Source organism: Arachis hypogaea, chromosome 19 (genome assembly GCF_003086295.3).
Source record: "Arachis hypogaea cultivar Tifrunner chromosome 19, arahy.Tifrunner.gnm2.J5K5, whole genome shotgun sequence".
NCBI classification, from domain to species: Eukaryota; Viridiplantae; Streptophyta; class Magnoliopsida; order Fabales; family Fabaceae; genus Arachis; species Arachis hypogaea.
In genome coordinates, this window is record NC_092054.1 from 139,170,428 (window position 1) to 139,195,576 (window position 25,149).

Genomic DNA, 25,149 nt, shown 5'->3' on the forward strand with positions numbered 1-25,149 from the left:
TCTTTTTTTATTCTTTCACAATTTTATTACGAACCATATCTCAAAACCAGATATCTACATAGAAACAAAAATAAAAATGAATATAGAACTATTTCGTAATGATTTTTTTCCCAAAATCTTAATTTTCTGCCTATAGAAAGTGAAGATATATGTTATTGATGAATAGTTTCTTTTTGTCCAGCGTTATGATAATCACTGGTCACTACTCATTAGCTTTTGTTTTTTCAATGAACTTATTCGTTGACACTATATATATTGTATTACAATTCTTTGAATAAGATTTTGTCAGAACGAACTATATATGCCACTCGATCTCTTTTATATCGTATGTAGTGGTCTCAAATAATAATGGACCCAAACACACTTTCAAAATTTTACATAAAATTATAACATTATTTTTAATTGTAAATTTTTTTAATGAAATTAATTATTAGAATTAATTTTGGCTTACGTAATATCGAATATCGAATGATTTTAAAAGTTAAATCAATATTTAACTTGATCATGGTATTATGAAATATAATTCTCATTCTTCCTAGAGCAATTAAGCCATGTTTACAATAATAATTATACCTCGTCACTTAACCTAATTATTTTCCGTTAATAACATGCCTCTAGTGGGTATATTTTAATTCAATAATATTAAGAAGATAAAAAAATAACTCAATTTTATTTTATTTAATATTTATTAATTCTAGCAACAATTAATAAATATTAGATAATACAAGTTTAATTTTAATTATATTTAGTTAAATTTTTTGTTACTAAACATTTTTGTTTTAATTTTACTACATGTTATAATGAATATATGATATAGTTAATCAAACATTAACATACAAGAAATAGGTAAATAATAATAAAAAAGTACAACTTTAATAGTGATGATGACAAATGCATGCATGCCGTAACAATTGTTTGTTTCTAATTCTAATGGTGCCAAGAGACACTATATATATATCCATCTGATTTTCTACATATATTGACTGGCAGTTAGGAATGTAGCTATATATATATATATATATATATAACAAATTAAATTATATATAGTAGTATATATATATATATATCATCATTTTGTCACCACTTTTTCATATATGATTTTCAGACCAATAATGTTAGGTAGATGCTGTCGTGCATATACATATATTATGTGTATCCTTTCAAGACATATATTGAGGTACATAAAGAACAAAGCTTTATTTATAGAATTACAGTGCCATTTTTGCAACTACTACTGCTACTATCATTTTTTGTCTACAACATTCACCTGCACCTTTCATCCCTCTTCTGTGTTACACCTCACTCCATTAATAATTCATAATAAAATTGGATATATCATACTGCTTTTGAAATGAAAAATACACTCATCCAAAATCGAAATATTAGTGTACTTCTTTTTGAGATGCATGTACACTAAAATCTTATACTATTTTTTCAATTTTATTTTAAAATACTTACTAAACAATATTGATTACAATGACTAATGTATACTATGTTAATATTGTTATTTAATTATGACATAATTGTATTAATAAAATTAATGTTTATAATTCACATGTGAGGATCACAATATCATAATTGCGATCACAACCATAATTTAAACCCAAACACATAAAACTTTAATTTACTTGGAATCCTCAATAATATACATATTGGATGTTAAATATTATAGTTCTAATTTCAGGAATTTGAAACACCAACAAATAAAAAGATAATTAGTTTTTATTATTATATAAATTTATCATGATACCATTTTTTTTAATTTAAATTGATAGAAAAAAATATATAAATAATTATATCTTTAATAAAACTAAGTCATTGAAAGATAATATTTATGTAAAAATTTAATACTCGAAAATACTTATTCTATCTAATAATCTCTTTCAAGGTCACATGTGATGAATTTATTATTGTCAAGAAAATTAGATAATAATGTGAGCCATTCAAATTGTATATATATATATATATATATATATATTCTGTTAGTCTTTATAATTTTATCAAATTTTTAATTAGGTTTTTATATTTTTTTTAGTTAGGTCCCTACACGTTTTTAATTTTGTAATTAGGTCTTTTTTATATCAAAAATATTAAAATTAATGAAATATTTTTCCCAAAAAAATATGTGGTCAAAGATTTAGGTTCTTAAAAACAGAATATATTTTACATCAGAAATGATCTAATTATAAAATTAAAAATAGTATAGAGATTCAATTAAAAAAGAAAAATATAGAGACCTTATTGAAATTTTAATAAAATTATAGAGAGCGACAAAATAATTAAAATATATATATTAATATTAGTTAGATCTTAACTATAAAAATGATCAAATTACAAAGAATCGTATACCATTATCTAATTAATTTTATCGTGTATATAAATGATCATGTCCTAAGTCCAATATTACGTGCTCACATCTAAAATCTAAATTAAATCACTTATATTATGCTATTTTGAGAAAAATAAAAATCGAAAATTAACAAAAGCTGGCCCTAAAAAATTGTAACATAAGAAGTACAATGCATGGAAGATTAAGCATTTTGTTGTAAAGAGGATCATAAGATCAGAGAAGAAGGCAGAATCTAGAAGCTTATCATCATCATGGATCAGATGCATTAATTTCCACACAACTCATGATGAGTACGGTGGCTCATCAATAACAGTAACAAAGAAAAATAATAATATTGCTATCTTCATATATGCATACTTGCTTGTAGGACCACTTTATCCTTAGCTTCTTTTTCAATCATAATATAGAGCCAATTTTTTCTTTGAAGCTTTTTCCGACAACTAAAATTTAATTGAAAGATCGATATGGATAAAAGTTTCAAGAAGCTGAGTTAATAATATCTTTTCAAAAATCTTTTTTTTTTTTTAAAGTTAAAATTATTGACCTTTTAAGCTACATCACAAAAGTGTACTTACTTCTTTGTTTTTACCTTCTTCTTTTTTTTCCTAACAAAAACCCTGCATATGTTTGTAATTCATTCTATAAGGATCTTGTTTCTAAAGATACCAAGAAGGTAGCTATTATATTTGGGTCTTTGGATATACTATTTCTATGGAGTTTATAATAAAGTGCGAGGTAATCTTATTTTTTGAGTCGGAATAAGATTGAGTTATTAGAATGGAGTGATTCTTATAAATTATTTTTTTTAATTTAAATTGATAAAAAAAGACATAAATTATTATATTTTTAATACATTTTCTTGTTTAAAAATCTCAATTTAAATTTGCATAATTTTTTTATACACCTTCTTTTTATTTTTATTTGTTTTATACTAAATTTTAATATCTTATCATAAAATTATTTAAAAAAAATATTAAACCGACAGAAAATACATACAAATAGTTATGTCTCTGATAGTAACATAATGTATCAAAACTTATTCAATCTATCCAATATGATTGATGCAATAATTCCTCAAAAAAAATACATATTCAGCACACAAAAAAAAAAACATGGATTTGGTCATCATGGATAGAAACAATTTTCATCGTATATAAATTCTATTGTTTTAATTTTAAAAACTTATATAGTAAAAATTTATTATTAAATTTATAATTTTCATCGTATATAAATTCTATTGTTTTAATTTTAAAAACAATTAAATATTTATTTTCTCACATTATCAATCTTTTCACCTTAAAAAAATTTAATCCACTTGCAAGTATATTCTGTTGAACCTTCCTTCTCATGAAATCAAAGAATTTCTCTCATTTAATTATTTTTCCCCATCTTATTTTCCTTTTTAGGATGAAAAAAAACTGTATACGGCTAAAGAAGCAACTGAAAGAAGATAAGCATGATGACACAAATGAAGTGAAAAGTGAGAAGATTAGCCAAGTAGTGTTGATGCATGTGAGATGTGACAATAAAGGAAGCCTTCAAATATAATCTAACTTGGAGATTCAAAATTGTTTCACTTCAAAAAGCTTTAAGACAACAAAAACATTGTTTGACAACAGTAAAATGATTATTATCTTATGTAGGAATTTAAGACTACTCATGAATACACCATATGGCTTCTTCTCCAGCTGTATATTATTCCAACAACTACAAAAATATTATTTGAAATTATTTTGAATTTGCATTTATATATGCCTTTAATTAATTTAATTTATAGTTCGGCAGACATATATGGGCAATAAAGCTGGCCAATGAAGATGATATATGATGAACCTAGCTAAATCATCATCATACTATTTTGTTTCCTAGCTATATGAAAGAATAAATTACATCGGTGATGTTGCTACCACACAAATTATTCACCCAAAAGAAAAAATTGATTTGAAATCTATAGTCATTATCCATGTAATAATAATGGTCTCTTATGATCAAATTAGATTGGTCGATTGATCAGTTTATTTGTCTGTTTAAGTAAGTGTTAGGAGTTTAAATCTCATATTATGCCTATAATAATTTATTGACTTATGCCTGACTTTTAAATAGAACTTAGATTTACGATAAATTAATACTTAATTTATCGAATTAGAAAATACGGTGCGCTAAAAAATAATGGCCTCTTATTATTGCACTAGGTGTTTTTTCTCTCGTGATTAAATTGATTATTTGAGCCCTATATATAAACACAAACAAACAAAAATTGATTATTTGAAAGAAAATGTTTCTTGGCCGAGTATATCGCACCATTCAACACGCATTTGTCTAATTCCTAAATCAACATGCCGTATTGGTTCAGAAATAATGTGATCATGTTTGTTTTTGGATAAATAAGGAAACAATAGAAAAACTAATAGTCAGCTAACATGTTTTATATCATTGGTTTTGAAGGGTGATCTTAATTATTTAATTGGGAGTAAACACTCAAATGGAAGATTATCATTTGTAAGTGAATAACCCCATTTAGTTTATAGATATAAATTATGAGTACAATATAATACTTAGTCAAGCTAAACAATGTTGCCGGCCAAATAATTTAATCTAAAATTTTATCAATAATTTAAAAATATATTGCTCCATAATTTCATATAAAATACCCTCTTATTTTAACTTTAATTTGACATACTAAGCCAGTTTGGCTAAACTTCTTAAATAAGTTCTTTTAAAAAATGAGCTTAAAATATAAGAATTTTTATTAATATTAACTTTTAAATAAGTTATTTTGAGTTTGGAAAGTTATTATGGAAGTCATTGTTTTAAAGTTGTGCATTAATTAAGAGTGATAAAATAGCTTTTGAAAATAGGAGAAGTCACATTTTTTAACTTCTTCAAAAGCTCTTAAATAACTTTTTGAAAAGTTAAAAGTTTATCTAAAAAATTGTACCAAACACATTAATGTAACTTTCTATAAGTCAAAAGTAAAAAAAAGTAACTTTTTGGTGTTTCCAAACGGCCCTAAGTATTATATCATCTAATTATTATACATTTAGGAGTCCTTAAAAAATTATGCCCGAGTCAATTTAGTAACAAAAAGATTTGATGTTTTAATTGGATCATCAAAAAGAGAATAAATTTGCTGATTTTTTTTTAATAATTAAAAGAGTGTAATTTTTTATTATTAATTTTATAAATAAAACTAAAAAAATATTAAAAAATTAAAAATTATACTTTATTTTTTTAATTATTAAAAAAATGGAAAAGATTCATTTCGTTTTCGTCAAAAGATACTCAATAAATCATATTGATTCTCAAAATATGTTTTAATTTTATCTGGCATGTTAAGAATATAAAACATATTAAATTTTATTTCACATGTCTACCGTTAATACACGTCAAGAAAAAATTAATTGAAATGACTAATTTAACTCACATTAATATTCTTTAGAAATCAAATTGAGTCATCTTTTTGAAAGAGCAAATTAACTTTTGCGTGATCTTTTATAGATCATTTTGTACATTAACCTTCTATACTTATATTTATAAAATTGTGATTGAAATACACGACATAAAATACGTTTACTGACAAATTTTAAAATTTTATAAGACACGGAAATATGTATATAAATAAAATATAAAATATTTTTTAAATAAATCGTAATGATATTTTAATATTTTGTTAATATTAAAACATAAATTAATCTTTTAATTATTTTTAATATTTTATTTTAATTATATAAAGTATTTAAAATATTTTTTATTTTAACAAATAATACTATATACTATTTTTAAATTTATTTCAAGAATACATGTTAAGAATAAGGCTTGAGACGCTGACATGTAATGATATTTAGGTGTGTTTAAGCATGTCTGGAGAATAATTTAAAATTTTTATTAAAATACGGTTGAACACAGCAGATATGCGTGTCGGACGAGTGTCGATGAATATTGTGTCCGAAATGTGTTCGACACGCGGATACGGCAATTCAACGAAGTATTTGTACTTCATAGAAATAACCAAATCTACAATGGGTTGTTGCAAGCAAAATTCAAACTGTCTAAGTGGACGAGTGAGTTAACCACTTGTTGTTGAAGGTGAGTTGATTTGCTTTGTTTGTTGTTTAAACCCCTAAAGAGTGGGTGTGAAGAATGATGAAGTGAATGAGTGCATATAAAGAAAGGAGGGGAGGGTGCGAGTGAGAGGGGCCGTGGGAGACGGGCTCAGAATCAACCTAAAAAGATGGGTCCATCTTTGATTAATATGTGAGAAGCCCATCTCCAATATATGCCTCATCATTCATCACAAGGACATGGGAATCTAATGATGAGGGAATTGAGGACGCCACAAATGATTAAGTTTAAGATTTACAAAACAAAATATGATAAGAGGGTTTGATCAATAATAGTATTTAGTATATAGTATAGTAGTTTCTAATGTGAATGTGACTGACTCATGAATCATTGTCACCGCAAAAAATGGCATACTTTGCTAGTTTGCTTCCCATGTCCACAGCTTCATTAAGATAAGAAAATGAATCAAAGAGTGGTGCTTCACTAATCAGGGAATTACTCTTTCGTAAACCTTTGAACTGCAGTTGGAATACCTGAAGGGAACTCTGATACTAAAGTCAGTAGGTATTTTAGTAAAGTGTGGATAAAAAACTGAATTAAAAATTCTTAAAAGATTGTCCTTTTTTTTTTTGTCAGAGAGAGTGGGCTCAGAAACCCAAAGAAGAGAACCAACAGCAATTACATCATTTGAGTCACAAATCAGAGATTTCTCTACTGAATCAAGATTGGACCCTGTTCGAACCATTAAGTTGTCCAGTTTGTTAGGCCAGGTCCGTTGAAATCAAGTTGGCCTTTCTTACCTGTAGCGTACGTTTGGGCCTCAAATACTTTGGGTCTTTTTAGAAACAGAATTATTTTCAACATTTAATTTTGTTTAATTTTATTTTTAAAATTGAAAATAAATATCAATTTTTCTTTTATAGTTAATTTTTTTGTTAATCAAAGATTAATAACTTTTTTATTATTATTTTGCCTCTTATCAATACTTTCTATCCTTCCCATTATTATCACCGTCGTCCCCACAATCCTTCCCCTACTCCACCCCTCAGCCATCATCATCAACATCGTGAACTAGTGGTAGTGGAACATGGGTGATGGTAGATGACAATAGAGAGACAATGGTGGGATGGTGTTGATGATGACCAAGTAATAGATAAAATTGTAAAAAAAAAAAAGAAAAAGAAAAATTTGTAAATTAAAAGGCAAAATTAAATCAAATTAAATTTTAAATATTTTTTATTTTTCATATACTTCACCATAGAAAGGGAAAAAAGAAGTATATTTTACCCAAATAAATACATCTTCTGTTCTTGGACTTGGATTCGGTCTCTACTCAATTGGGCCATTAAACCCATGACCAACTAATTCAATAAGTTCCCAAGAGTAGAAAAAGACCACTCCCACCAAAACAAAAACCCACGCTCCCTCCATTGATTATGGTTTTTTACTCAGATACTGAAATTTGAAGCCCAAAGTGCAGCTCACTTTCTGTGGTCTGCAGCACACGGCACACCTGTGACTTGTGAGGTTAAAAGTTGTCTTTTGTTTCTGTCCCCCATTTTCTAAGGAAGCCAACATTCGACAGCAATATGAATCAAGTTGAGGTTACATCCCAAAATAGTGGATAAAGTTTTAGCACCATACAAGCTCCAATTCTTTTTTACACAAATTTAAAGCGAGCATAACATATCTACTCTAATAGGAGAAGACTACTTGGAGCTTTCTAGTAGTGAACAATATTATTACATGCAACAAATAGACAGATACACCACTTTGTTTACATTACCCATACAACTAACAACTATCATTCTAACAAAATGTACAACAGATAATAAATATACGAAATTTAGTATCCTACTGCATGTGTTGCAGAAGTATAAAGGAATAATTACCTCTTCAGTAAGACACCAAACCACTTACATTGTTCAGCAAAACCAAGCTCTCTGCATAATAACCAGAATATAGATACCATGTGTATCCCTCCCCTCCAATTCCGAGCTCTGTAAATCTTTTCCTCTCGATATCCAGCGAGTACAGGTTTCCCTTTCCTGTCTCATCCATAAGCAGCAACACCTCTCCACTCTTCCTGATGCACAATGCCACTGGTGGACTAGTCACATTAGCCACCGATATCCCCCACGCTGGCACCTCCAAACTAAACCCCCTCAACGTGAAACTAAAGACCTTGTTCCAAGACTCCACAACACCATACTCCTTCATCACCCAAATCTCACAACAGGAGGGAAATCCCCCACCAACGGAGAACACACTAAGCTCCTCCCTACCCCCAATTACTGTGACACTGTCCTCGGGCGCATAAGCCAAGCTCTCCGGAAGCAACACCTCACCAAACACCTCATGAACAAAGTCAAACGACAGCACAAAATGGTACCATCCGTAATCACCCTCCCGGCGTTGTGCACCCCAATGCACAATCTTGTTGACAAAGCCATGCGGAGCATCCTTACCCACACAAGCTAAACTACAAACAGGAGTAGAACCACTCAAAGTTCTCCAAAACCCAGTTGCAAGAGAGTAAACCTCAACAGTGGGTGCACTGAAACCATACCTTCATCAAAGCAAGGATAACAGCATTTGAATATCTTTGATGCATAATGTTTCATCAACAAATGATATCTATCGATGGAAAACGTAAATTATGACACTAAGGATTAGTATCTAATAAGTTGAGTTTAATTTTAATGTATTGAACACTGTAAAATATTTTGTATTCTTTTGGGCATTTAAGGTGAAATAATGTTAGGTAATTGGATGCACGTGTAAACCGCTCTACAATAACAGCAAAATTAAATTCCTAATGAGTTATCCTTTTAACTACCATACAATAAAATTAGGGATTAATTTCTACCCACTTGTATTTTATTTTGATAATCAAAATATAATTTAAATATAATTCAAAAAATAATCATAGTACGAAGTAAACTAGTATCCATAGAGAGATTAAAAGTTAAAAAGTTGTTTTTGATTCGACACCTTTCATCATCGACCATGCAAGAGAGCCTGACAACCTTGTAATCTTGATGGAGAGGATCAAAGGCGAAGGCAACAGTGGCAGTGTAGAGAGAACGGTAGTGGCGGGGTCGGGGGAGGCTGACGTAGCGGCGGAGAGAAGGGTTGCAGATGACAAGGGAGTGGCAGTGGTGGCCGGCGGTGATGCAGACAAGGCCATGGCAGAGTCCGACGACAGAGAATTCGCGGTAGAGGGCGGTAGGAGGGAGGAGGAGGGTGGAGCCGGAGTCGGAGAGGAAGGGATCGTCGTGGCGGAGGGAGTAGCGGACGGCGCAGGGAGAGGGGCTGGGGTGGGAGCGCTCATTGCAGAGCTGGAGGAGGAGGAGGGGAGGGGAGTGGCGGAGGTGAAGGGAGATGAAGGAAGGTGTTAAGATGAGATCCCGCCATGATTTAGAGACGGCGGTGCATCTGATTAGGGATTTGGGCGGCAGCCGGCGGAGGATGTTGGCTACTATTTCTTCCGGGATGTGCTCCGCCTCCGTCATATCGGAATCGGAAGATTATTATTTTCCACTTTTTTTAATTTCAGTTCTCCAGCTTATCACTTTCTCTTCCAATCTCTCTAGTCTCTACTCTCTTCGTAAGAAACGTAAATTAGTCTCTCACGTATTTCCTATCTCAACTTCGTTAGTAGACGCATGTAATTCAAAATGAAATATTAAAATGGCAACAACTTTATTTTAGAAAATTGTCCAAAATTGTTAAAATTAAAATTACACCAAGGAACTAATTGTTAATATAGTCTTTACTATATTCAAATAAAAATATCTTCGTGCGAATAATTATTTATTAGTGAGTACAAATCACAACAAATCGTGAGAGGTATATATTTTCACATGAAATAATAATATTCTAGTTTAAGTTTGACCAACTCAAAAGTAATATTTTACATGTTATTTTTTTATTAATTTAGGATCATATTTTATTATGAAATATAAAAATATTATTTTGTAGTAACAACCACCTTGTAAGAAAATATTATTTTTTGCTTATAAGAGAAGTGATTAACTTGTCTATAATATCAAGAAAATATAGACAAGAAAACTTGAAAGTACCGGAGAAATAATAAACTTGTCTACAACTCACCTTTGTTATAACTGCTAATTTCAACCATGAAACATCGTGGTGCATTTGATTGGTTAAGTTGAAAAGGAGTAAATTGAAAAGGAGATTAACTTCGTCAAGAGGACATGTCATTTCATTCGTGCGGATTCTACCAAACAAAACATCACTCTCTAACAGCTACAAAACATCACTCTCCAAAATTACCAAAGCTCAAGAAACAATGAAAAAGAAAAGACAAACTGGTGGTAAAATCTTCATTCCGACCAAAGTTTCACAAAAGCATCAACAATAGCTTTAAAGATGGCTACAAGAGGGTTGGTTTCTTGCTTTGCAGAATTCTTAGGTGTTCCGTCCCATGATTCTCTGCAGTTAAAACAAGGAAGACTTAGCTGTTGCATGAAACCCAAATTAATTAAAAGGTATCTGCAATCTGCAAACAATTTAGATGAAATCATCAAATTTACTTACAGGTTGATCCTATCTAAAGTAGTGTTGCTTCTTCCCTGGGAATTGCCAGCAATTTCCCCATCAACTTTGAGTTTGTTAACTTTCTGCAAACCTTCCTCTGATAGTTGAGATTTCTCATAACAAGTACCAGTCATGCTTTTGGCTTGGGTATCATCTTGAATGCTTGCCTGTTAAAAGATACTTTTAGCTGTTACTGGCTACAAGATAATTTCTTCTCTCATAACTAAAAAATGTAGTTAATAATAACAATTGTTTCATAAATCGTTCCATTTATAAGATCCAAGTAGCTTAATCTTTACAAATAGAATATGCAAACCTGTTATTGCATTAGTTAAGGCTGAAGAAAAAATATTCCTAGTTAGATAACTGAAGAATTTCGATTCTGATTCATGGTCTGATTTTACTGTGGCCTACAACTTTGTAAGGGATAAATTATCCCATATCAACAATTCAATCCATTGTGAAGTTACTCTTTTTGTGTGGATTACTTTTTCCATTGTTAGAAAAACCGTGATCTCAGACCTGAAAATAACTAGTATGTTACGAGTATATGTCAAATTTTGAGAGAGGATATTGCACCTCGACTCTTTTCCACAAATATGTCCTGTCAAACTTAATGTACAAAATATCAATGGATAAACTTACCTTAGCTCCATCCACCAGCTGGTTTTGGTTAATGGCTTCAGAGGTAGTATTATGGTGCGATACTTGAACTTGAGGTTCAGTGCAAACTTCTGATTCACGACTAAATGTTTCTTGGTGGGTTGACTGCTCTGTGCTTTCCACCAATGTCCCTCCTAAACTTTTCACTTCATCTTGAACAGTGTTGTTTAATAAATGATTTTTAACACCATCCTCAATTTTTTCATCCACTAAACTAGTAGTCTTTGGGGTCTCTATACCATTTAATTCAGACCCCTCCTGGTGTCCTTCCAATTCCAACACTTCTATATTATTCTCTGGTGAATTACTCGAGTCTCTCAACTCTCCAAGAACTTCTATTCCATCATTAGTACTAGCAACAGGCTTTATTGGAAATGTCTCTACTGTCAAGTCTTCTGTCACAGGGTTTACTTTTACCAGCACCTCAGGAATCGAAGATTCACTGAATCCCTTCTTTGTCATATCCACCTGGCTACCATTTATAACTTTCTCCTTGTCAACAATCTGATGCTCAGCTCCATCATAAGGCTCGCCAGAAACAACAGTAGATTCACCAACTCCATTGTCAGCCTCATCTACCTGACTACCTTCTGTAATATGGTTTTTATCAACCACTTGATGCTCAAATCCACCATGAGAACCATCAGATACAACAGTAGATTCAATGGTTTCCTTGTTTATGATGTCTACCTGGCTAACATTAATGACTTGCCCATTGTCAACCTCCCGATGCTCAGCTCTAGTATGATACTCATCAGAAGCACAAAGCTTCTTGTCAGTTGTATCTATAATGTTGCTTTCTTCAAGATGAACTTTACTTGAAGATGCAGCCAAAACAGATTGAGGATCTGTGGCAATTGAACCCAATGGATTGAGTTCATAAAAATGATCTGAAGTTAGCTCCTGTAAAGCGAACTTAGCAGGACCTAACACTCTATTTTCTTGAATTATATCCCGGACTATCTCTCGTACTGTGTAAAAGGAGCCGCCAACTTCTTTGTGGGTAAGATTAAGAGATGGAAAGTTCCCATTGTTCGACTCTTGGTACCTGGAATGAAGTAACTAGATTATAAACAAAGGAAAAGAAAAAGGGTTTCTACCATATGACTTGAATTATAACAGCTGAAAAGAAAAAATTCGCATGTCCTATAGAGTTGAAGTGTTCAGCCTTTAGGCACAAACTACATTGATGCAATATTCTATTGGCAATTACATAATATCTCTAAAGTAGCAACAGCGAACAATAACAAAAGAATTAGTTAAGAAATTACATTCTCTTAAATTGGCTATACATAAGTCTTGATATCATATAACACTATTAATTCCATCTCAGAATAGTGAAATCATCAACCAAGAGAAACAAGTACACAATTACTTTTTAATGAAGGTGTCAACCATTGCCTTTCTTTCCTCCTTTGAACGTCGAATCCGAGACTTCCTCCCATCGGATTCGTTACGCTTTGCAAGGGCAAATGTTTGCCCCACCCAACCAACCTTTACCGAATGCATCACGTTTAGCACAAACTCTACAATACAAACCTACACATATAGTAGTCCAACCAGAAATAAAAAAGTTACAATGCATATAACATAAACATCACATCATATGCTAATTAAATTCAATTTGCTTAGCAATATCATTGTCACTAGCGATTTCAAACTCAGTTGCATAACATTCTCCAAGAATAACTCAACGTTATTACAAACGCTGAAGAAACCGAGCTCAGATTGAGAAAATTGTCAGGAAAGATGAGAAGAAAAAGCTTAGGAAATGAGAGAGAGAAGTGTCTCCGTATAGATGCAAAAACAGGATTGGTGAATCTGATCTACTCTACGGTTAAGTCCTTATATTCATAGCACTACCTAACAGTAACTTAATGCAGCTAACTAATCATAAAGAATCATGCTGACTCAGCATAATAAACTCCTAACCAATATAGTTATACAATCAGTTCCAACTTTATGTAATTGACTAACAAAATTACGTAACAATCTAACACGAACGGTGAATCGACACTACACATGTAAAATTAATAAATTATAAATATTTGCACCAATTGTACACCAATTGTACCGAAACGGTTACTCCAATCGCTATGCATCATATTCGTAGTATGGTAAACCAAACAGTATATCAGTAATTACAGAGGAAGCGGAAGAACAAATCATAGAACTACTCGCAAGTCTGTAGCAAATTCAGCCGGAAATCGACGGTAACATAGCAGAGATTATTAAAGTAAAAGCGACTGAAATAAGAGACACAATTAGGTAGAGGATAATTTCACTAATTCAGCTCAAATTGAGGAAAACAAACAGTTTCGAGAGAGAGAGAGAGAGAGAGAGAGAGAGAGAGAGAGAGAGAGAAAGAGAGAGAGCTTGCCAGGAAGATGAGGAAGGTGATGGTGTCGGGAGGGAGTGTGTAAGAAAGAAAGAAAGAAAGAAAAAGAAAGAAAAAGAAAGAAAGAAAGAGAGGTTGTTAACTGTGAAGGGAAGAAAGCTAAAACCCTGAAAATTTCATTTTGGGTTTGGGGAAAAGGGGTCGCATTCAACGGTGGTGCGAGCCGTATCAGATTGTTGTCCTCTACTCTCACTAGTCATTACTCATTACGACAGTGATTGGTCCAATTGAAGGGAGCGGGAGACATCTCGTTTTATAATTCTCTTTTGGCCTTCCTCTCCTAAAATTGCTCACTCTAGTAATAATATTAATAACAATATTATGTTCATATCCAAAATTAATATATAAATTATTTAATTTATTTTTAATGTGTATTTTATATTTTAATATATATTATATATAAATAAATAATTTGATGATTAATTTGTTTATATACATAAAATAATTATAATATTAATGTATTTAGTTTTATAGTTTTTTTTTATAAATTTTATCTTATGATAATGATATATGTTCATACTGTGGTTCAAAATAATGGTCTTTATTATTGTTAGATCCAAAAAAGTCCAATAAATCTGCAAGGATTATATCCTTTAATTATGTGTATCCATCTATTTAAAATATGAGTAATTCGATCCGTATTTAACTCAACTTTCATGATACGAAAGACCTTGTCAGATTACTATTTTAAATACTCATTCACAGGTAACTATTATTTCAACTTGGAGTAATTCTACAAATATGAAAGAATAACTATTCACTACTACAAGTGATCACATTCAAGAATAATGGCTAAGTCATCACTTACTTCTATAAATACTCCATCAAAATTCATTATTTTTCAATCTCAATTCATTTAAATTTATCTAAAATTTTTGCTAACTTAAACATCATAATCTTTTACAAGTATCTTACCTACATCCACATAAAGACTTCGGACCATTTTTTTCTCTCAATGAACAAATAAGATATTTCAAACCAAAAGAGTCTAGACTTGCCTCATTTTGATTTTAGGTATTTCTTCAAAACAATATCTTCAAATTCTACTATTGATATCATTTTAATAGATGTTTAAATAATAATAATAATAATAATAATAATAGATAATGAGTAACATTATTGTTTTGAAGTTTTAAATTTAATTTCTAGAAATAATTTCTTTTGTAAAATTAAAATTTATTTTTTTAAAAAAAGAGCATTTGATATTTTCATATCAAAGGACTAAAAGTTAAAATATGAAAGTATTATTATATCTCTCAATTATTACGTTTCTTATAAAAAAAAATCCCCCTTTTATTGGTATTGGAGATTATTTTGAAAATTAAAACTTTATTTCTAAGTATAATAAAACAAAAATATCTTAATTTAATCTTAAAAACATTAAAAACAATTCTCTATTCTATAGTAATAAATAAATAAATTTCTTACAGTATTTGAAATATAATATTCTTAGACGTAATATTCTTAAAATTATAATTTCTTGAAATATATTTCTAAATCTGCTAAGCTGTTCTTAATTTTTGCTTGTAAATTTTGATTTTAGATCACAGAGAAGAGGGAAAAAATGCTGAAAACGTAAAAATTTAACTCATCGTTCCTCCTCGCATTCTGTGCAAAATTGAAACCCACATTTTGAGGCTCAAATAATGAAATAAGTATGTCATCAATTTTTCTTCAGATAACAGGACTTGAAAGCCAAATTTGTTTATTACGCTACATTCAATTAATCACATCACCCGATATTATCAGCATGTCACATCCCCTTTGCCTTTTCGCGCACCACAACAATCAGGAGCATAGAGATTACAGAAAACTATATATGCAGGAAAAAACCAGCCATTATTCTACTCAAAATTGGACTAGTTTTTAACAAATATACAGAAATGAAAGAATACAAAATTTATGCTATGTCAATTTAATTGAAGAATGGGGTTTCTATATTCTATGAGTACATTTATAGTCGAACTGTGTGTCTTCTGTGCCGCTTTAATCGACCGTGGAAAAAAAAGGCCATGAAACCAGATGGGTAAAACTCCTTTAGCTCTCTGTCTCAATCTTTTTCAGAGACTTGAGGGCTGAGTGTACGTATTCAGTTAATGAATGGAAAAACAGAATACTGTTCTTCAGTGATCTGAGCCAAATACCAATGTTGTTAGAAGAATCAAAGCTTCTTCAATCCACAAGACAAATTCCTGAGTGAAACAAAATTGGTTTCACTTGCAGGGTCAGGTCAGAAGCTTTTTGCCAGGTAAAATTCTCAAATTTAAGCTCTCCTATCGTCCAAGTGATTTCTGCTTGTAACCATACTTCATTCTTTCGTATAGTTTCTCTTTTGTTTTTCTTTTTTTATCCATTTTTACCCTGTATCTTTCTTCCCTCTCCCTTTCATAAATCCCATGCCAGTGCACTTCTCCTGTCATCGGCCACAACCATGTATCCCTTGGATGGTCGCCATCGTCTGCAGCCTCAGCTAGGTCTTCATCCATTTTCTTCAACAATGAAAAATCAAAGTATTTTGCCCACATAAAACTCTTCCGTTGTTCAATTGGATGCTGCTCTTGCATGACGCCAGTGGTGACATTTATATATACCATCTTCCGCGCACTATGATAAGCCCATACATTGATGAGAAGTTCCAACACTCGACAGTAACAATGCTCTTTCTGCATGGAATAAAAGTAAGAAATACATAAAATTTCATGTAAACTAAAATGAAAAACCAAATGCAAACAAAGTACCTCGATCTTGGAAGAGCCTAAAAAGCATGTTGCAACATCACTGGAATCTCGGTGCAGACCATCAATGGAATCAACAAACATCCTGCACTCAATTGATCGATCACAATTCAACTTCTTGTTTCAGATGCATAAAAAAAGTGCATTTGACTAACATCCTATTAAGAGGCTAACATTGCTTCATTAATTACCGAGAGAACATCATGAACTCCAGGAAAGAAGGGGTTGGCATCACCCAACTGTGCAGCGCTGACCAATAGCCGCCATCTTCAGGCATGGGCGGAAGCGCTTCTACATGGGATGGCAATGCATACATCTCGCGAAAGGCTTCTTGAAAAATAGTTCTGATGCAATTTGAAGCAGAAAATTTTTTTAACATATTGCAATACCTCAGGAAAAACGTCCAACAACAGAACAAATTGAATATATAATGAAATATTCCATATTATATACCTGCAGTTGCCTCCATTTAAGATGTCACACATGGACCAAAAAGTAAGTGCATCGTTGCTCCCTGTCACATCCCCAACCATGTCCAATCGCCCCCAAAAATATATTACATCTCCTCTAAGATTATCTTGCATTTTCTCTTCCAAAACCTTTTCAGCATCTGCTGACAATGCTTCCTGCTTTGGCAATCAAAATTTTAAGCAAAGATTTTGGAGAGAACTTTTCATTGTTTCATTGTGATAAGGGGGAAAAAATGAAACAAAAATAAAATGAAGGCCCATTTTTCTCAAACACATTATTTATAGCCTCAATTGATAACCTAAATAAAAAATAATTTAATATGCTTAATTAAATTTAAAGGGTAGAAGTACTATAAGATATTTCCTTTCTATATTTGTTATAAAAGCTAGGTTGAACATACACACAAAGGCCTACTATAGTCTAGTATATTGTAAAATATTAAACTGACATAAGGAATACCTTCCTACCAGCAGCACGCCAAGATTGAAACCCAATCCAAGGCCTCATGTGCACGCTATCCACCCTATTTGCAATTGCAAACATTCCTCCCATTTCACAAAGTATGTTCCGAAAATATGTGTCATTCAAAAGTGGCAAGCGACCAACTGCATCCACATCATCAGAGATTTGTCTCTGTGCTTTACTAGACTGCCAGAAATCATATTTCATTATTATTAAAAAAAAAAGGCTCAAAAAATTATTTACAGTAGAATTCACATGTTAGACTGACAAGATGACATTTTTTTTTAATTATTTACCTACAACAAGTTGTCATGGGAACAAGAGCAAGAATTATCTAAAATACACTATATAACAGATATACAATCAAGTACTAGCATACTAACGCTTATCCATTTATATCTCCTGCTAAAGGGAAGATAGAATAGAAGAAATGAAGTAAAAGAGAACTCTAAATTAAAGATCTTTAAACGGTACCCAAGAAGCCTATCCATCTCTATCTTCTTGCTAAGGGAAGATAGAGGAAATGGAATAAAAGAGAATAAGTTAGAAATCCTTAAAACGGTAAACCCTAGAGGCTAGAATTATTTATCTATCCAAATCTCTTCTAAACTAGCAAGAAATAAACCAAGAAAAAAGGCAACAAAACAGAGAGCCCAAAGGTAACTCGGGACAAATTGTCTTAACTATTGAGAAAGATACCCACAAGGCTTAAACCACGGTACAAAGAACCATGGTGCAGAAATGGCCAGCCTCCAGCTCCATTGTATATCTCATAAATACACACTGGTTGTCCTGTTCTCTCAAGTTCTCCTTCATCCCTTTCATTTGATTCAAACTTCAGCTTCTCGGACTTTCTAGCATTTCGATATATCTCATCCCATACACCAACAGCTTTCTCCATCCTCTCTTCAACCTACAAGAAAAAAATGATTGTTTAAAGTGAACTGATAATCATGGGTCGTAAAATATTAAACAAATATAAAGGCAGTCAAATCTGAAAATGGCAGGTTGGAAGATAAAACTGATCACTGCCATTACTAAAATACATCATACCTCTTCCATTTCCAACATATCATTCTCTTCAGATATTTCAATTTCTCTCAGAATATCCCAATCCAATTTAGTTAATTTATCTAGCACTGGAACCTCTGTTCCATTCTCAGAGTTGTCTGCTGAATAATTAAGACTAGTCAACTCCTGCTCAACAGTATAGACAATGGTATCTTCTTTGATGGAAAAATCATCATCCATCTTCGGCAAGTCGATGCCTAGTTCTATTTCATTCTGGAACAGATTCCATTCCCATCCCCCTTGTTTAATCTGATAAACAGGACCTGGCAGTAAAGCATCCGAGGGAAAATTAAGTACATTCTCCAGAAGCCTTGCATAGCCAGTGATGCACTCCAATGCTTGCACATTTCTTGCAAGCTCTCTTCCAGATGAAGCAATTGCTTGGCCAAATTTAGAAAGGCCTCCATTTGAAAGCAAAAGTGAAAACGAATTCATCAAAGCTTCAGGATTGTGTTTAGAGAAATATATCCCGTGGACTCCATCCACAATCTGCAAGTAGAAGACAGCTCAGTGAAAATGAAGATAGAAGTAGCAATTGTTACAAAAAAACGAAATAAATAAATCAAACTTACATATTTTCTCAAGACAGGAATATCAGGTGCAATGACTGGAATTTCGAAAGTCATTGCTCTGATTAATAATGGAGGGAAATCCTGCACCTCTTGAGCAGAACCATATAGGACGATATCAGCCATCAGCAGAACACTATTCACATCACCATTCAAGCCATAACGCCTTATAGAACCCTGAGGAAGTCCCAAGCGGGAAGCAACTTCCTACACCAAAAGTTAAGGGATCACCATATGAAAGACTCCAAGCTTAGAAAAGTTCCGAAGTACAACTCAAACATAACAAAACAAAGTGTTGCCACTAATACAATTCAGAGGGCCCTCTTCAAGATTTCTTTTGATTAAACAATTTGGTTTATTTCTTTGATCACTCTTTTCTACCCTGTCCATTTTCCGTCATTACCCCCCCCCCCCCCGGGGGGCGGCGGGGGGGCCCAAAAAACACCCTTGTCACTTCCAACTTTGGAGGAAAGCTTCTCCCAGTATGTATATATTTTTTTACCACAGAACAGAAGGCAAGATCAGAATAAAATGCCATATGTTTACAGTTAAATCCCAATAATGCTTCATTAGTGCATATAACAGCAGAGTAATCACACATTAACGGCTGATTCAAAAACAAAATGATTTCTCAAAGCAACTCAGATAACACACAATATTCACAATCATTTTCTGATCAACTTCTTGGGACAGCTAAAACTTGAATGACTCAACTATCTTATATTTCATTGCTATCAAGATAACAAGTGGCACAAAGCACATTTTAAAAGACAGACTACCTGTAAAGCATCATCATAACCATCAGTGGAATTGCCACATAAGAAAACAAATTTAAATGACCCAGATGCATCATTCCTCATGGCATACTTTGTCAGTAGAGGTCCTATTGAGTGCATTGCAACAGCATAGTCCCAAGATATCTCATCATAGAAGATAGTGCTCCCAACAACTAGAACTACCATATCATTTTTACCAAATCCATTAAGTTCTCTAAGCTGATCCTTTGAGTGGGTCTTACTATAGCTTTCAGAAGTCCACACATCAACCGGTGATCCAGGAATCACAAAGAAATTCCCACTATCAAGCTGACTATAGAGCATCTGATACAGGAAAAAATCAAAACTGAGCAGTGGCTCGATAACATTTAAGGCAAGTGCAGAGTGGAACAAATTCTACTACTATCAAATAACTATGCCTTTCTACAACAGCAACTTTACCGGATAAGTGAAATCTGGAAAGACAACGACACTAGCTCGGCTAAAAGCACTTCTCCAATGAGAAAGAAGACGTTCCAAACCCATTTTCTCATAAACCGGAAGACGGCTTGAAAGGCTATCTTCTTGAATAATCCATATCAATGGTACTGAACAAAAAGGCTCCTGCATAAGGCTGCACAAATATAAAACTCACTAATCAAAGCATCTAACATTTTGATAAAAATTGCTTTTGACTAAGGAGAAGGTAAGAAACATGCCATATTACACATAAAGTTTGATATATTAACACCATCTACGAATAACTGACTTCTTAAGTACTTGCTGAAAAGAGTGTGTGTGTGTGTCTGATGGTTTTCGGGGGGAACGGGGAAAGGGGGAAAACACACAAAGAATGGCAACACTTTTCAACTACATCACACCAAATTGAAAACCCAGCCTAAGTCAAAATTTTGTTACTTTAGAACTGAATAGGATAAACAAAAAACAAAACCCACCTTGAAATGGCTTCTTTTGCTTCTAGGGAGTCCACAATGACACCTTCAAAACTGTGGGGAAAAAAAAGGAAAAGGAGAAAAGGTTACTACCAATATCAAGTTGCAATGGATTTTGTTAAAAATGCTGCAGGTAAACCGCAACTTGAACCTCAGTGTCAAACAGGAATCATAAGTTCAGTAAATGAGACACATACATTGACCAGTCAATCTGGGCGTGCTTCTCAGTTCTCAAAGAAGAGAGATCACCATCTATGCTTTTCCATATTGAACGGGCCTTCCCATGCCCTACTGCAAATATCTGCCAATGACAAGGAGAAATGCATGAGCCTCTCAAAATCTTTACTTAATTACAATACCAAACATGAAAAATAACAAGTTATACCATCAATTGAGTAGGGAACTCATTTTGGCAAGGATTCATGTATAATTATTTGGAGGACTTGGATCTCAGGGCTAGATTTCGGGAAGTTGTATCAGTCTCTATAGAAAATTTGAAATACCATAAAAAAATACAAATGACTTACCCTAAAAAGGTAACCCAATTTCTGTAGATTCTGAATCACAGTAACCAGCATCAATGACCGGGGATCTATCTTCATGTGTCCTAATATCTGACAAACGAAACAAGCACAGATAAATATCCCAAGAATGCAATTCAATTTATAAAACAAAATTTAGTTAGATGTTTTCATGCAGGATAGACAACATGACCAATGACAGAAATGAATGGACATTTGAATTTGATCATCCAAAAGCTTAATAAAACCTTAATCTTTGACAATGATATCAACCCTTTCCTTCCCTTCTTTGAAATTTTTGTATAAACGGTCCAAATAACAAGCCCATTAGTAAACCCTCACTTCTCTTGGTTAATTTATATGTACATAAAACTCCTAAACATCGAGTATAGCTCCTATGAAAATGACCAATTATAGGCTGCATGAATGTTGTCCTATAATTAGTGAACTAAATATCTTGATCTATTCAAACTTCTATCCACAAAAAAGCCTATGTGGGTTTCAAACCTCTTTCCACCAAACAAAAAAGGAAATTATCCTGCATTATAAAAAAAAAAATTAATTCAAAGAGTTCCTGATTATTTTTGTTCTTATTATTATTATTTTGGTATCAGGGAAGCAGTAAGACCTGCCATTGAAATGGGAATGGCAGGCAGGTTTGGTGCAACTATTAACATTCACCGAGGACCAAATCTAGTATCAAGTGCTTCCTAATGAAACTATGTCCCACTTGGTTGCAAGGTCAATATGACACTATGAATGGCAAAGACATCCCTAGACCAAGAATTCATGCAATTTTCATTCGTATTATTAACCACCAAATCAGACAACGAAAATGCCAAGGTGCAGATACCCCCAATCTCGGTCCTTCACCTCTTACACATACGCAAAAATAGAATTTTGAATTCATTTGATAAATAACATCAAGAACAACCTTTGATTAATCACACATGCTTTATGCTAGTCCACTCCCTCACAAACTCTTGCTATTCAGGTAACTTTTGAACTACAAATTAGCTCGGCCAAAGAAATCCCAAGAATACACATTCCAAATCCGCAATATGTCAGTGTAATTCCTGTTCCACTTATCGGGCAGGGGAATACATTTGAAAAACTGGGAGAGGAGGGAGAGGGGATGCATGTTATTTGTGCTCAAGGAAGTATAAAGAGTCTGGAGTTTAGTAATTCCACAGAATGCTTGATACTCCAATCATGATTAACTTACTAAACTGAATAACCAATATGGTTCATAAAACAACAATAAGTCAAGCCTTGCCCCACAAGGTGGGGCTAGTTTCATGAATCAGATAACACCATGCCATACTGTCATAAACCATGCCAACAATCAAACCAACATTGTCCTTTGAAACAATTAAGAACACTTTTTAGTGTTTCTATGAGGCAGAAGACTAGCAGTAAACATCCACACTGTACTAAACAAGCAACACCGAAAAAAAAAAAAGGAAAAAGAAAATGAATCCAGTCAGTCTACAAAAGTAAATAACATGTACAGTTCTTCTGTCAAAAATCATAATCCAAACAGATCCTCCAAAGAAAATATCTTCTGTGATAACTAAAGCATAAACGGAACAGAATAAACAAATATTTGAGTACTTCATTAATTCATCCAAATCACAAGTAACGCAGCCCAGGCTCCACAACCCCACTTGTAATAATTAACATTAAAACATATATATAGCTATAGATACCTATTATATTAAACAACGTTGATTTGAAAGCAACTATTGATTACATATACAATACAGCCATTCTAAAAGAACATCAATTAATAAAAACCAATCAAAAAAGTAGGGAAGAAGAAGAAGGAGGAGGAGGAGGAGGAGGAGGAGGAAAGAGAACTCACGAGAGCTACCCTGGGAGCACGAACACCAACCCTAGGCTGTGACCTTACCCGATCGAGCCCATCGCCGGCGAGGAACCTCTGCGAAAGCCTTCCAGGAACGAACTTGAGAGTGCTCCCGAACTTCAGCCCTTCCCGTAAGTGCCTCCCACGCTCGCCACGCTGCCGGAAAACCGACGTAATGGAGTTCTGCATCACCATCGAAGCCAGGGCGAAGAGGAACACAACCGCGATGATCATGCCGTAGAATCCGGACTTTCCCTTGAAGAACGGGAACAGCCATAGCAGGCCCTTACGCGTGAACCGGTTATGAAGGTGAGATCGGGCGGCGGCACTGCCACCGGCGCCGGCGGTGGTCCTCGGAAGTTGTCGATCGGAGGAAGAGGCGCGCTGGCGGTCAGAGTGTTGGTATTGATGGTGGCTAGGGTTCCGCTTGACGGGGAGTCGACCTCGGATCGAGTGAAATCCCACGTCACTGCCGTTGCCGGCGTCGTCGATCTCCGGCTGCGACGACGCGTTTCGGGACGATGCGTACATAATGGAGAAGATTTGTCTGTGTCTCGTATTTTGTTTTGTGTTTTCCCGGGAAAGTGAAGGAAAATGTGAGTGTGTTATTTGCAGAGAAGAAAAAGGAGTAGTAGTGATTGAAGAGGTTGCATTGGTGTATTGTTTCTTTTTGGGTAAATTTCACTTTCGATTTGGTTTGCTTCTTTTTCTTTCTATTCTACCCAGTTTTTGTCAACCTTTGTTGTTAATGTCATGTGAGTGATGAATTGAAAATGAAAAGGAACCCACTCTATCTCTCTCCCTCCCTCCTCACTCGCTTTCTCTTGTCATTTTCTTTTATAATTTTCGGATGTCATTTCTTTTATCTATTTAATAATGCCCCCACTCCCACGTAGTTATATATCATTTATAATTTATTTCATCTAATTTAATAAATACTGTATTTTAGCACCGTATTTTTATTCATAATTTAATGCAATTACCTTCGTATAAAAAAATTATTCATTTGGTCAATAAAAAAATAATTATTTTTGTTAATATAATATTATAGAATTAAATGTATATACAAATTCATTTTATATTAATAATATATTAAGATTAAATTTTAATTTAAATATAAATAAATATTTAAAATTCAAGAATGGATTAATAGTGTATGTCTAATATAATATAACAATTAAATTAACTGTGGTCAATCCAACCAAGTTGAATGTGAATAATCGAATTTTTTTCAAGTTTTGAAAATAATAAAGTCTTTTATAAATTATATATAGTAAAAACTATATTAGGATAAATGTGTACAGTCTTTTTTTAAATCTCTTTATTATACATGTTTATAAATAAAATTTTACTATTTATGTGATTTAAATTCAAGATCTGTTAATTAAACTATATAAAAAATCTTAACTAATGTTATATTTATAATCATTATACACATTTAATTTATAAAAAAAATTATACTATACATATAAAAATATAGACAAAATAAACCTATGCAAGAAGTTAATTAAATAATTAACTATTTTGGATGCACATAAAAAATAATCAATAAATTAATTATTAATATAAAATATATGTTAAAATATAAAATATATATTAAAAATTAGTTAAACAATACATTGTTATCAAACTTTAGAGTTAAACGAGTTTAGGTAAATTTGATCAAAATCGCGAGTTTGCGAGTTTGCTTTGGGTGCCAATTTTGGCAA

At 32.6% G+C, this 25,149-nt stretch overlaps 3 protein-coding genes across 3 annotated transcripts; all 3 read right to left on the reverse strand.

The window, feature by feature from the left end:
- Positions 1–8,132: 8,132 nt before the first annotated feature.
- Positions 8,133–10,151, reverse strand: LOC112776494 (putative F-box protein At1g32420). Its single transcript, XM_025820681.2, has 2 exons — positions 9,407–10,151; positions 8,133–8,981 (listed from the first exon to the last, which is right to left on the reverse strand). Exons 1-2 carry the CDS (start codon positions 9,925–9,927, stop codon positions 8,309–8,311), a joined length of 1,194 nt encoding a protein of 397 aa, XP_025676466.1. The 5' UTR covers positions 9,928–10,151; the 3' UTR covers positions 8,133–8,308.
- Positions 10,152–10,546: 395 nt separating this feature from the next.
- LOC112776205 (uncharacterized) lies at positions 10,547–14,315 on the reverse strand. Its single transcript, XM_025820260.2, has 5 exons — positions 14,019–14,315; positions 13,014–13,177; positions 11,621–12,686; positions 10,976–11,142; positions 10,547–10,870 (listed from the first exon to the last, which is right to left on the reverse strand). Exons 2-5 carry the CDS (start codon positions 13,145–13,147, stop codon positions 10,762–10,764), a joined length of 1,476 nt encoding a protein of 491 aa, XP_025676045.1. The 5' UTR covers positions 13,148–13,177; positions 14,019–14,315; the 3' UTR covers positions 10,547–10,761.
- A 1,368-nt stretch (positions 14,316–15,683) lies between these two features.
- Positions 15,684–24,308, reverse strand: LOC112775376 (uncharacterized). The gene is made up of 14 exons (XM_025818958.3): positions 23,438–24,308; positions 21,580–21,666; positions 21,250–21,353; positions 21,056–21,106; positions 20,562–20,733; positions 20,124–20,444; positions 19,348–19,551; positions 18,758–19,264; positions 18,408–18,617; positions 17,702–17,890; positions 17,225–17,397; positions 16,963–17,115; positions 16,775–16,856; positions 15,684–16,699 (listed from the first exon to the last, which is right to left on the reverse strand). Exons 1-14 carry the CDS (start codon positions 23,969–23,971, stop codon positions 16,310–16,312), a joined length of 3,177 nt encoding a protein of 1,058 aa, XP_025674743.1. The 5' UTR covers positions 23,972–24,308; the 3' UTR covers positions 15,684–16,309.
- Positions 24,309–25,149: the final 841 nt, after the last annotated feature.

Excerpts from the sequence above, each read along its gene's own strand:
- LOC112775376 (XM_025818958.3), bottom strand. The coding sequence starts at position 23,971 with ATGTACGCATCGTCCCGAAACGCGTCGTCGCAGCCGGAGATCGACGAC. Across the intron at positions 21,354-21,579 it reads AATTGGGTTACCTTTTTAGG|ATATTTGCAGTAGGGCATGG; the intron begins GTAAGTCATTTG and ends TGTCATTGGCAG. Across the intron at positions 20,734-21,055 it reads GCAAAAGAAGCCATTTCAAG|CCTTATGCAGGAGCCTTTTT; the intron begins GTGGGTTTTGTT and ends ATATTTGTGCAG.
- LOC112776205 (XM_025820260.2), bottom strand. The coding sequence starts at position 13,147 with ATGCATTCGGTAAAGGTTGGTTGGGTGGGGCAAACATTTGCCCTTGCA. Across the intron at positions 12,687-13,013 it reads GTTGACACCTTCATTAAAAA|GTACCAAGAGTCGAACAATG; the intron begins GTAATTGTGTAC and ends ACTTCATTCCAG. Across the intron at positions 10,871-10,975 it reads ACTTTAGATAGGATCAACCT|AGAATCATGGGACGGAACAC; the intron begins GTAAGTAAATTT and ends TTTTAACTGCAG.
- LOC112776494 (XM_025820681.2), bottom strand. The coding sequence starts at position 9,927 with ATGACGGAGGCGGAGCACATCCCGGAAGAAATAGTAGCCAACATCCTC. Across the intron at positions 8,982-9,406 it reads TGCATGGTCGATGATGAAAG|GTATGGTTTCAGTGCACCCA; the intron begins GTGTCGAATCAA and ends GCTTTGATGAAG.